This window comes from Acomys russatus, chromosome 31 (genome assembly GCF_903995435.1).
Source record: "Acomys russatus chromosome 31, mAcoRus1.1, whole genome shotgun sequence".
NCBI lineage: Eukaryota > Metazoa > Chordata > Mammalia > Rodentia > Muridae > Acomys > Acomys russatus.
The window spans coordinates 8,164,778-8,178,267 of NC_067167.1; the positions used below are offsets into that span (position 1 = coordinate 8,164,778).

At 44.5% G+C, this 13,490-nt stretch overlaps 1 protein-coding gene across 1 annotated transcript in view; it reads right to left on the bottom strand.

Annotated features, from left to right (window-relative positions):
* Positions 1 to 13,490, bottom strand: part of Polr3b (RNA polymerase III subunit B) — a 96,285-nt gene that overhangs the window by 42,726 nt on the left and 40,069 nt on the right. Inside the window, exons 13-18 of the mRNA XM_051172652.1 lie at positions 12,002 to 12,163; positions 9,246 to 9,446; positions 6,908 to 7,070; positions 4,925 to 5,078; positions 1,086 to 1,160; positions 463 to 561 (exon numbers count right to left, since the gene is read on the bottom strand). Coding sequence (XP_051028609.1) covers positions 463 to 561; positions 1,086 to 1,160; positions 4,925 to 5,078; positions 6,908 to 7,070; positions 9,246 to 9,446; positions 12,002 to 12,163 — 854 coding nt within the window. The remainder of the gene's footprint in view (positions 1 to 462; positions 562 to 1,085; positions 1,161 to 4,924; positions 5,079 to 6,907; positions 7,071 to 9,245; positions 9,447 to 12,001; positions 12,164 to 13,490) is intronic.

Here is a 13,490-nt window from a genome sequence, read left to right on the forward strand (position 1 = left end):
AAATGCATCACAAAGCAAATAGTGCAGATGTCCTCTAATGTCTCCCAAATGGATGCAGATGCTTCTAAAATACCATCGCGGCAGAAGCATCTCAAGTTTACACTACACATATGCTCAGAGGTATTTTCACACCATACTATGTGTGGAATTCCTTCTCCAACAATGAGCCTTCAGATGTCCACTGGCAAAACCCTATCTAGGAGAGACAAACATATTTTACGCATCCTGACGCATTAGATCAATGTGCACAGTAGTTGGATATTAAAATCTTGCAGGCAAGTAAGTCTCTTTTACTTGGTAGTGGTTTTGTGGCAGTTTGCTGGGATAGGTAACAGGGGCGCTTTCTCACGGAGCAGCACCTTCACAAGAGCACCTCCCAGAAGAGCTGAATGGGACAGTGACAGCAGACAGCACTCTCCATGGGCAATGGTCTCTAAAGAGGCCCTTAGGAATCTTACTTACTTATTAATTGTATGTTCGTAGAGTGCAATGTTACAATCATTTTCTTCATTCACATCTAAGTATTCAACCAGACTCTCATGTAAAAAATCTTCAAAATTCCTGGGAAAATATTGGTAAAAGAGACATATTACTGCAGTTGCGTACATGACAACAAAGGATCCTGGTTTTCGTTTATTCCCCAAATTCCATTCTCTCCTAGAGAGCATCAACACATGGAGGTGTCGGAAATACGCTGTTTACGGGTTGACAAGTTGCTAACACAAAAGCACTAAAGGGTGATTCTTGCTGATCTGGACCCCACTTCTAAAAATGCTGACTTTAGGAACTGTGGTATGAGGCATGCAGTGTCCACATGAACAACACAGCTATGAGGGCTTTTAATGGAGGGTAATTTACATCAAGGCCCTAGTATCCCCTGGCCTGAGCTGGTGAGCATCCCGTTCCCCCCTCCCCCCCCCCCCCCAGGCAGCTGCATGGGGAGTGATTTGTAACTGGCTGCTGGTCCAGTTGGTAGGGAGAAACTGACAGCCTAGAGAATACCATACACTTTCCTTACAGCGCATGTCAAGGAACATTCCAGTACACATCGAAAGAGATGAATATTTCTACTTTGAGTCATTTACCTGTAACCTTGAGCCAACTCTTCCATATGCTTATTTGTGACGGCTGGCTTTTGTTTCTTGACAATTATGTAAGGTCTAGAAAGGGAAAAGAATAACTTAGAGAAGAACGATGTCAGCCAGTTCTGCTTACCACCGTGGAGCAAGAGAGAGGAGAGACACAGCTTGCTCTGGATTGCTTGAGGACACACATAATTTTTTCTGTATGAACATGTAGGGTTTTCTATCTCTGCCACCCATCTCTCTCTCTCTCTCTCTCTCTCTCTCTCTCTCTCTCTCTCTCTCTCTCTCTCTCTCACACACACACACACACACACAATGTATATACTACACAATTTTTCCTCCAATCTTTCTTTCTTTCTTTCTTTTTGGTTTTTCAAGACAGGGTCTCTCTGTGTTAGCCTTGGCTGTCCTAGACACACTCTGTAGACCAGGCTGGCTTTGAACTCACAGCGATCTACCTGCCGCTGCCTCCCGAGTGCTGGGATTAAAGGCATGCGCCACCATGCCCGGCCCTAATTATCTTAAGAATCATTTGAATTTAAAAGAAAAGACCACACAAAAAGCACCACCCATAGTCTAGACAGGGTACGACATCCTCATGACGTATTTTTAAACTGTGTGAACTATTATAAAAGCATCTCTCCGTTCCCATTGGGAAGACTTGGCTTAGAGCAGGCTCCTTCACCCACATTTCAGTGCTTTTGTGCTTTTGGTGATTTTAGTTCCTCGGGGTCAAATGTGGTCCGGAAAGTTTTAGATCAAGTACACTTCTGGGCAGGGGGGTGAGATCCTGCTCCATTCCACCTGGGAAGGAGCTTACCTCTTCCTCTCGAGTATCTATGCTACACAGCACTAACAGGGTCACTGAGTAGCAGTCTCACCTATCTGATTAAAAGCACAGCACATTTGAGACTGGGTACCACTGATAGTCTTAGGCATCACTGGCGATCCTGGAACATCTCCACATGGGAGAACTGCTGTATCACCTACGGAGTTGCCAGGCAAAGACCTGCCACTGAGGGCAACATCAGCATCTGTTCTGGGAGTTCAGCGGAGACCCGGGTGTTGGGGTGGTTTGATGCATGACTGACATCACTGAGAGAGACTAACAGGTGATTTAAAGCTACGTTTAGCTATGTGTTTGCAGAGAACAGACACAGCTTCCTTATTGTTGACTTATAAGGACTGATGGGAGCACTCTAGCATATTAACCTGTAACTGTCCGCAGGGACTACTTGCCATGAAGGCTTCGCCACCACAAGGAAACACCCACAGTAAGAATGGCACAAGGCAGGCAAACGCCAAAGGCTGTTGCTATCTGGATAAGTGGCTCTTACAGAGGGGAGCAAGGAGCCAGCAGATACGACTGAAGCCCAAATAACAGCATGGAGACTAATGAGCATGCCGAGACAGCGAAAAGAGGAGCTAAATGCTCACAAAAGGGACATGAGCTGCTGACAGGAGCTGGGCAAGCCCTTCAACCCAAGTTCTGGCTTGCGGTGACGAAACAGACCCATTCTGGCCCCACTCTAGGATCTCAGCCCACTCCTGCCCCTGCCCAGGAGCTCAGGTTAAGGCTCACAAGCCAGAGCAGAAACCAGAGTAGGAAGGGAGAAGCCACTTTATTCAATAAATCCTCCTAGTCCAGCCAGATCTCTGGTCCACCACTGTGAAATTACTTCTTTAAAAAACAAAAAACAAAAAACAGCTTTCTTTTAGAACATGGTTTATTATATGTATAGAGTAAATTGAAAAAATTCTCAACAGGAATAGCTTAGAACATGCCAATACTTGTGCTGCACCCCCAGAAGGCCATGTTGTCCAATCTCCTCCTTCCTTCTTCTTTTTAAGACAGGATCTCACTGCAGAGACCAGGCTGGAATTCAGAGAGACCCAGCACCTGCTTCTGCCTCCTAAATGCCAGGATTAAGGCGGCCGCGTCACTGTGCCATTAGTTAGCAGCTCTATGTGAGCGTGCTCTGTGAGCACTCACTGCAGCCTCCGGGTCACTGCCTCACGCCGCCTAGGTCGGCATCACCACTCACCTCACAGGCACGGACGCCAGAGCTCAGAAACTTAGGAACACTCAGAATCACACAGTCACTAAGGTGCCAGTTAGCACTCAAATGCAGGTAACTTACTTTAGCAACACCGTAAGAGAAACCAATTCTGACCAGGATAAGCAAAAATTACTTCACTAGAAGCATTAAGAGTTTTCCAAGACAATTATGCTAGGCACCTGTCTATGAGTAGAGCAGAGCATCATTAGAGATCAGTTCATTGACTTTGTTTTTCTTTCTTTTACTTTTTAAACTGCCTGTCCTATTCGGTTCTATCCTAGGCCTCAGCTACTCAGCCTCTGGTTCCTGGCCCTCTAGGTAGTGTCAGGGGTGGGATCCCTCTCACGTCATGGGTCTCAGGCTGGACTAGTCATCAGAAGCTTCATCCAGCTACTGATGGAATCAGAAAGACCCCCCAGGCAAACATTAGGGCAGAGCTCGGGGAAGCCTGTGGAAGAGGGGAGGAAGGATTGTAGGAACAAGAGGGGTCACGGACACCAAAAAACACCCACAGAAACAGGGCTCAGAGACTGAGTGACAACCAGGAGCCTGCATGGGTCTGAGCTGCGCCCTCTGCATATGTGCTATGGTTGTGATCTGGGTCTCCTTGTGGGCCTCCCAACAGTGGCTGTCTCTGACTCTCTGACTGCTTATGCAACCATTTTCCTCCTCCTGGGATGCTTCATGCAGCCTTAATCCGAGGGTGGTGCCGACTCTTACTGCAACTTCATACGTCAGGTCTGACTGATACCCATGGGAAGCCTGCACTTTCCTGAAGAGTCAGAGGAGTGGATCTGGGGAGAGGGGAGGAGGGAGAGGAAACTGCTTTGGGGATATAATACATAAAAGAAGAATAAAGGGTGGGAGGGAGAGGAGAGAGGGAAGGCATGAGACTCAAGGAAAGAGGAGAAATACTGAGAAAGATGGGGAACTGGGATGGTGAAGAGGGTCCAGCGAGTGCTGGGGAGGAGGCCACCTTAAGTTCATGTCCCTGCACAGCCTTGAGACGTGTGTGTGTGTGTGTGTGTGTGTGTGTGTGTGTGTGTGTGTGTGTGTGTAGGTGGGACAGTAGTATAAAGGGGCCTGCTTTACTACTGTGACCTTCTGCCTTTGCGTCCCCACATTTTATTCCTGGCTCTCCCCAGCTTTGTCCTTTTACTCTCTGGTCAAGTAACGTAACTATGAGCACGTTAAAGCTGGGTAGAATACAGAGGTAGAAATCAGGCCTGCTGGAGTCAAGTGACCTCTGAGGACTACTAAGAAAAGCCCAATTTGCCAGGCGGTGGTGGCACACACCTTTAATCCCAGCACTCGGGAGGCAGAGGTAGGTGGATCTCTATAAGCTCTACAGCTAAGATAACACAGAGAAACCTTGTCTCGAAAAACCAAAAAATAAAAAAAAAAGGAAAAAAAAAAAAAAAACAACCCAATTCTAGTCTAGTCTAGCTCTGGGCGTGTGGCTCAGCTTCAAAGATCCCCAACATCTTCAGTAAAACAAAGATAATAATTCAAATAATGGTCTTACACACACAACATGCCCAGTAAATCAGCAGACAGCAAGTAGCACCCATTCCCAGCACAGCTGGCCACTAGTAGTAATTATGTCTGCCTCTCCTGGCAGACTGAACTCTCTGAGCACAGAGAATATCTCCCATTAGTTTTCACACCTCCTTTTAATCTCTAACTGAATTAAATTTATCTTCATGACAAAATAGGCTAAAGTAGCTTCAAAATTAGGAGCAAGACCACTTCTTCCAAAAGCTCTTCACAGCAACATACCTGCACAATCGCCCTCCATCAGAGGAAATATAAACACACCGATCTGTAAGATTCGTGGAGATAGAAACAAACTCATTGATATACCCCGCTCTTCGCATCAGCCGAAATGTACTGACAAGCTTCTTATGGTCTCGAATGACACCCAGGATGTTACCTCCACAAAGAGAAGAACCAAATGAGTCAGAAACAAAAAGTAATCTGACTTAAATTATCCATGCAATAATAATGTTGAGAAGCACTGAGTAGTCGTTTGAAAACAGTTATTGACAGCAGGACTTGTCCACAGGCTAGATCTAGGAAGCAGCCCAAGAGTGTGCCCAAAGACGGTCTGAGGGCCTTTGAGCCATCACACTAGACACTGGCTGAGGAATTCCCCAGAGCTCACCTGACTGTCCTGGGCTGTCAGCATGAGCTTCAACACACACGCAGGTGTTAAGCCTGGCCTACTAATTCCACAGGCCTCCTGTGGAGGAAAAGGGCTGAGAACTCTGCCTTGGACCTGGTTACAACACTACAGAACCTGCTGTGAAACCAAGATGCCAGGCTGCACCTCCCACGGCTAGCCCCAGGATTCGGGGAGGCAGAGGATGACAGACAGACTAAGCGCTGGCTCACCATCAGCCCCTGGGATGCACCGCCCTGCTGACGTTCTGACCCTTCCCCAAGAGCCCGTGTTATAAAGGGCTGGTGACTCCCTGAACAGGAAGAAAGGGATGGCCAGAGATGAGTACATCAGACAGGATACAGCTGCCAAGTGAAAAGGAGAAGGGCGGGCATATGGCTGCCAGCCTCTGGGGGCTTTGGAGGAAGCAGAGTAATGCATGAAGAAGAAATGGACTTGAACCCAAGGAGCAGAACATCCTGCCGGTGACTGAACGGCTGTGTGCTATGAAGGGAGCTGATCCCACCGTGTCTGCAGAGCGGTGTGCTCTTAGATGCCACACACAGCTTATTTTACTATGGGTGTTAGCAGCTGCAGACAGACGGAAAGCAGTAGATGGACCACAGCGGTGTCCTCAGAATCCTGGGTAACACAGCCAAAAGATCAACTGTTTCTGTTTTCACTGTTCTTCCTTTAAATTACGGCCTATTGGGGACAGCTTCTTGGTTAGGGGTGAGAGCTTGTGTCCACTTCCTCCCTCATGCTGGGGCCCCATTTGGCTTGGGCCTGCGTAAGCCGTCTGTAACTGACAACTAACTTCTGAAAAAGAAAAATTAGTTTCTCCACTGGAGTCTCACTGGGTACACTAGCCACTCACGCCCAGCAGTCGATGCCAAAGACAAAGAGAACTCAATGGTATTTTTTGAGATCTTGTCTCATATTGCTTTGTTTGGGCATTTTTTTTTTTTAACCATACTGGTCTTTTGCTTGTATATTATGGTTTCCAATCTTATGTTTTTACAGGTTTGTTTGTGTGTATGTCTACATGTGTACTGTTTTTTTCTGCATTTTCTCCCTCTCCCCCTTTCTCTATCTCTTTTGGGGGGCTTGGTTTTGTTTTATTCTAGTTTTGTCTTTTTTGTCTATTTGTTTTCTGAAGAGACAGAAAAAGAAGTCATAGAGTTGGAAGGGAAAAAACGTGAGAAGGACCATAATCAGAACGTATTGTATGAAAAATATTTATTTTCAATACAAATAAAATAAAAAATAAATTAAGATCTATCTAGGGTGAGAATTAAAGTATGTTTATGCTTTAAATTAAAAAACAGACAAACAATGAATCCCTCTCTACTCCCAAAAGTTCTCCTACGAGTGGTTCTCAGCCTTCCTAACGCTGCGACCCTTTAATACAGCTCCTCATGTCGTGGTGACCCCGGTTATAAAATTATTTTCATTTCTACTTCATAAATGTTTTGTTACTATTATAAATCATAATGCAAATATCTGATATACAGTTATCTGATATGTGACCTCTGTGAAGGGGACTCACAGATTGAGAAACACTGGCTTAGGATGAACACGTGACTATAGCATATACCTACCATTCAGGAAGACGAGAAACACATTTGGGTAAGAGAGTTCTTCTCCACATAATAAATTCACATCTTCTACTCCCAAGTTACCAGCTAACTTAATAATGGGTCCATCTTCCATGTCAGTTGTAATATGCGTCATAAGGGCCAAGTTTTTAACCAAACCACAGGCCTAACAAAATATAGACAGTCATTTCTAAGAATAAACATTAGTCATACAAAGTACAGCTTGTATCTGAAAATGCTCACCACTTTGTTGCTGGCAATATAAATGAGTACAATCTTGAAAGAAACACTTGGGAATTCAAACACACACACACACACACACACACACACACAGAGACAGACACATCTCAAACAACCTTACCATTAAAATGTGCATACTCTTTAACCTGAGGAATTTATCTTCAGATAACAAGAAAAGACACTGTTCTGGCTAGTTTATTGTCAACTTGACACAAGCCAGAGTTACCCGAGAAGAGGAACCACAATTGAAAACAGTGCCTCCTGCAGGCTGGCCTGTAGGCAAGTCTGTAGTACATTTCTTAACTAGCAATTGATATGGGAGGGCCCAGTCCATTATGAGTAGCACCATCTTGGGCTGGTGGTCCTGGGATGTATAAGGAAGCAGGCTGGGCGGTCAGGAGGAGCAGGCCAGTCAGCAGCATACTGCCCCCCCCCCCCCCCCCCCCCCCCCGCCGTGGCTTCTGCTTCAGTTCCGACTTCCAGGTTCCTACCCTGACTTCCCTCAGTGATGAAGTGTGACCTGGAAATGTAAGCCAAATAAATCTTTTCCTCTTCAAGCTGCTTATAGTCATGGCATTAAGACAGCAACAGAACCCCTAATGAAGATAGAAACTGGTACCAACTCAATGGGCATTGCTATCACGGACCTTACTGTGCCTTTTCGAGGATTATGGTAGCATTTGGACTTAGGGGTAGAAAAGCTTTTGAGATCTCAGAGCTCAGCAGGCTGTTCTGTGGAGGTTTGGAAGGCAAGACCACTGAGATCAAGGGGACAATGGAAGCCTGGCTTTTCATGTTTCCGAGAGAAGTTTGAGAGTCTCTTAAAGACTCTATCAAAGCTGTTCAACATTTTGAATTAAAAACCAACAAAGTAAAACCTTTGCTTTGCTGAGAAAATTGATACTGGGCAGCTGGAGCAGAGGAGTCAACAGTGACTGAGACCAGCATCATCCCTGAGGATGGGAAATCTGGAGTATTCCTTCAGGGTCACCATACAGAAAGAAGCTGTGGCCAAGAGGGAGCCAAGGGGCACCTTATGTTGGCAGTCAAACTTGGTCATGTGTAAGAGTTTCCCAGGTAGCACTGGTTTTGATGCATAAAGGCGTCATGGAGAGCTGCTGAGGCATGGCACTGTGAGAGGCCATCATTGGGTGTGCAGCCTCAGTTGAGGTGAATACCCTGGGAATGAGGGGGTCACGTGGAGCAGCCGAGGCTTGCCAGCATGTGGCAGGGTTAGAGTACCTAAAAAGAGCCCAGGAGAGGCTGCTGGTGAGGGTTCAAGCCCCTCCCAGTGATAGAAATGCTAACTAAGAAAGAAGGAAAATTAATTTAGCTGCTGGTATTGGCTGAAGCAACCCCTAGGAAATTTAAGAACTTCAAAGTTCATGATGTATACATTTGAAAACTATATAAATTTAATGTGAATTTCCTTACAGTTTAAGATAAATTAGAGTATTTTCTAAAAACCACAGCCTGCTTAGACTTCTAATTTTTGACTCTTTTGAGTCCTAACAAATTCCTACCCTTTGAAGCCTACACCTTTCACTTGTTACTAACTTATTCCAGTCCCAGGGGGCCATAAAGTGCCCCCTTTGGTGTCTGTGGTACCTGCATGCAAATGATGCACAAAGATACACTCAGCTACACACACACACACACACACACACACACGACAGAACAAAGGACACAGTGAGGCTAAGTAATTAAATCTTGGCAAATCCATTGATGTTTAGGCAATGGTTGTGCTTCCTATGTAAGTCAGGGTTACTTCAGGTCTTAGAAAACAGGAAGCTACTCAGAGCTCCGTCAGCGCATCAAAGGTCATGGCTCTCTCAGTTGTCCATGTCCCGATCACCTCTTGGCTGTATGGTTTGACTCACAGGTTAACATGAGAAAGAAGAATGTCAACCACGAATCCCTCTAACGAGATACTGAATCGAAGGCTTCTGGCTTCAGAACTACGCTATAGCCTTGACAAGCTGCTCCAGTGTTTCTTGCCACATAAGCAGTTAATCGAAACAGAAGAAGTGACTAAGTACATGCGTCTCCCACCCCAATGGGTATGACCTCTGACCCCACAGAGACCCTCATGATCCCTTACCTCTCCTTCAGGTGTGTCGGAGGGACAGAGCATTCCCCACTGAGATGGCTGCAGAGAACGAGGACCACTGACTTTTCTTGTTTTTTCAAACTGGGAAGAGATTCTTGTCATCATGCCGAGTGCAGAAATGTACGACAAGCGAGACAGCACCTGTGTCACGCCCTGGCGGTCCATTTTAAATCTCTTTAGAGACCAGTTGCCCTGGAAAGAGATGAACTATAATGAGCTACTCCTAACCATTACATAGACTGAGAAGTCTGTTCTAGCAACCGCCTGCTAATGCACGGACAGCCATGATATAACTATAGAAACCAGAATGACACAACTAGAGTTAAACCGCAGCCAGATGATCTGCTGGGGTGTTCCAGGCTAGCAACTGCTCCAAATGTTCATCACAGCTGAGTCACCTTCTTTGGGACTAAAGGTCCACTGCCCACGCCTGCTCAACCAGAGGCTGAGGTTTCCACATTCTTCAGGCAAAAACTCATCTAAAACCCAAAAGGGAATCTCATGTTGGACTGTCATTTAGATGCCTTCATCTAAATAGTGTTGCTCAGAAAAAAGTGACTCTGATAGCAGTTTAATTAGAGACAGTCATCAGGTGTACTTTATTAATCTAGGCGCAAGGGATACAAATTGCATGTTGTATCTATCTTGGCCTTTTTGATTTTTTCCTTTTTTCAGTGCTGGGGATCAAATCCAGAGCTTGAACATGCTAAGAAAGAATTCTACCTGAGCTACACCTTTAGCCCTAAAACCGTCCCTTATTCACATTAAGAAATACTATATTGTCAAATGAAGAAACGCCTGTGTGGTCATATCAATATTAAAATAGATTTATGTCATTAGTGTAAAGATAATGATGAACTCTATTACTGTCTATGCTAATCTGAAATATTAATAAAATAAAATCAACTTATGTGAGTAAATCTTGCATGTTAACTTTATCTCCTATATACTGAACAAATTAGATTACATTTAGTAAAGTATATTTTTTTTGGTTATATAAGTTATACACATTAAATAATATTCTCCAAAAATCTGAATACATAGTAATGTGAAATAACTGCAGAAAATAGTATGCACTGAAAAACCAAGTAAAAGAAAATCTCAAAAAACATCTGACCCAATAATCTTCATGACTTCACAGAGGAATTTGCATATGTTGGGTGCTTCCTCTCCAAGAACAAGATGAAAGCTATGAATATTTTCTTGGAAAAATATACAGAAGACAATTAAGACAAACTTCAATTCTATTTCAGGAGAGCACTTATGGTTCCAGCTTTAGAGTCCTCCAACAGGAAAATGAGTGTGGTTTCAGGAGATCAAATAAGCGTTTAGACTAAAATGTGACTTTAGGGCATCTCCCTCATGAGTTAAAATTTTACTTTGCTAAACTCAAAATCTATTTATTAGGAACACTTAATTTTTTGAGCTAAATTCTAGGCATAGAGCTCTACACCTTAAAAACCAAGAGCAGCACATAGGCACCAAGGGGCAGTGTCCGACTGCTGCACACACAGTGGGCTCTTTCTCTCCTTGGGGAGGGTAAGAGTAAGTAAGGTGATACTCAGCACAGAGCTAAAATAAGGCAGCCCATGGGGAAACAGGAAGTAGGTGGGGAACGAGGAGAAAATTTGCTGTAGTCTTCTGTAGGAGCACACCGAAAAGAAGTGAAGGAGCAAACAGGAGGAAGAAACAGAGCCCAAAACTGCTCCACGGCGAAGCGCCGTTTTGGGAGGAACACTCCTAGTTAACCTCAGGCAGGCAGGAGAGTGCTCAGCACTGCAGGCTCTTCTACCTTGAGAACCTGGACCACAGGATGCTCATGTGCCAAAGACACAGAGCTGGGCTGCGCCTCTCCTTTAGCTGCTGCCCACACAGACCCACTAAATCTCTGAAGCTGAGCACTGAAGCAAGCCTGCACCATTGTTTCATGGCTATGGGAGTCAACGGGTTGGGCTGCACTGCTCTTTGTTGGGGTAAGATTCCATCCATAAAACTAATTGTGTGTCTGGTTTATCAACTGTGAGGCCGGCTCCATCAGATAGACCTATAGTTGCTATGCTGCCTTTAGAAAGGGAACAGACACCTATCTGATAACCCTTCGTGAACAGCCAGGCCCTAAATACAAAGCAGCTGCAGGGGACCAGGTTCAGTGCTCAGAAAGGAATAGCTGACGGATCTCTGAAGAGTATCAATGCTACTGAGAAATAAGACGCCTTTGTATGGCCTGGACAAAAGCTGCCAACTAAGAAATATGTCAACTTTATTACAGGAAAAATGGAGGAAAGTAACGAAGAGAAGAATAACTTAATAGTTAAGCCTAGAGACTTCTCTCCCTGTGAGTGGGTTTTCATATTGCCACACAGCAGGACTATATTTAGTGGTGAAGTTGTACAGTAGTTCCCCCCAAGTCCATGGCGGATGTACAGAACCTATGCTGTCTTTTCCCACACATCCATGATAAAGTTTAATTTATGAATTAAGCACAGTGGAAAGTTAATAAAAATAGGAAAACTATAGGTAAAGAAGAAAAAAATAAAAGAAAGATGGCAAAGAAGTTATTTAAATTTATGAATTACTTTTGAAATTTTCCATTTAGTAATAGTATTTTCCAGATAGCAATAGTCTTGAACGGGAGGGGGAGTGGCTATGTTAACAAAAGCCGGCTGAGCATACTTCTGCTGCATGGGTTCCCAGAATATTTTCCATTCCTAGCCCACCACAAACTGCAAAAAGGGCTGCAGACTCACGGTGGAGATGGCGTTCACCATGCCGTTAGTGATCTGGTCTTGGCGCATATGTTTCACCACATCAAACTGGGCTGCTCTTTGCTTAGGAATCACTTGGTCTGCAATCTTCTTCATTTCCGAATTAAATTTTTTAAACAAATCTTCAAAAAGAAGAGATAAGAGCTGGAAGAAAAGTACATGACAGTTAAGCTTAGGTCTCAATGAAGGCTCTGTTTAAAAAAGACAAGTTTTAAAACTGAAAACAATATATATTTTTTTAAAAATCCAATGTAATACATACATCCAGAACCTTGATGAATAAAGTGTCAGGCGCTGTACAGGGATGTGACTTCTCCCTGGCCACCCACAAGTCTTGCACCTAGAAACAACAAACATCAGGCTGCCAGGGGAGGAGGACCAACAGAGCTGCAGGTCGGTAATGTCAAGAAAAGGTACAGACCCAGAGGGATGAGGTGGATTCCAAAACCGGCTTCCTTGGGGGAGGAGCAGGAAGCCTGCTAAGGCCAAGGATCACTGCACAGCTACACAGCAGGGCCTAGCCCATAGGGCAGGGGCAGGAAGGAAAGGCTCCTTTACAAACCGGGCGAGGAAGAATGCCCGTCTTCATATTCTCATTCATCACAGAGGTGGAGGTGGCACTGCGTTCCCTGGGCAAAGGGGGGATGTTGATAATGGGAAGGAAGCCACACAGCTGCCTTTACTTGAGGATAACACGTCATCGGCAGAAAAGACCACAGGGACTCTGATAGAAGCTGTGTCTTGAAGAAGGTGTGAAGGTAGCAAGTGTGTAATAAACAAAAAGCAACTGTATTTAAAATATCACCAAGAGAAATGATTGGATCTCTCACCAGGAGAGATGGACCACAGCCACATGGTAGATGACCGACAGTGTTTAGAAGTCAGCCCTCCCTAAATTGTCCTACAGACTCAAATGTGATCTCAGTCAAAGCCACCAGTCACTTATTTGATTGTTCATTTGTTAAGAGAAACAGAGAAGCCAATGCTAACTTTAAGTAAAAAACATGTTAAAAATTCCCGTTTATCATCAATTTCAGAAAGAAGAAAGTAACACATTTCTCTGCAAGAGATTGGAGAACTAAATTATTCTTCTTTAAAAAAGCATCTTAGTAGCCGGGCATGGTGGCGCATGTCTTTAATCCCAGCACTTGGGAGGCAGAGGCAGGCAGATCTCTGTAAGTTTGAGGCCTGCCTGGTCTACAAAGTGACTCCAGGACAGTGGAGGCTACAGAGAAACCCTGTCTCAAAAAACCAAAACCAAAACCAAAAAAAAAGCATCTTAGTTTAGTCCCAGCACTTGAAAGGAAGAGGCAGGTGGGCTTCTGTGTGTTCCAGGCCAGCCTCGTCTGCATAATGAGAATTTAAATCATTTTGTCCAGCATTTTTTTCTTGCTTTTCACACATTGATTATGTTTCAAGAGCCCCAAAGAGCTGATGATGAGAAGTATTATTTTTGAAATTCCAGATAATG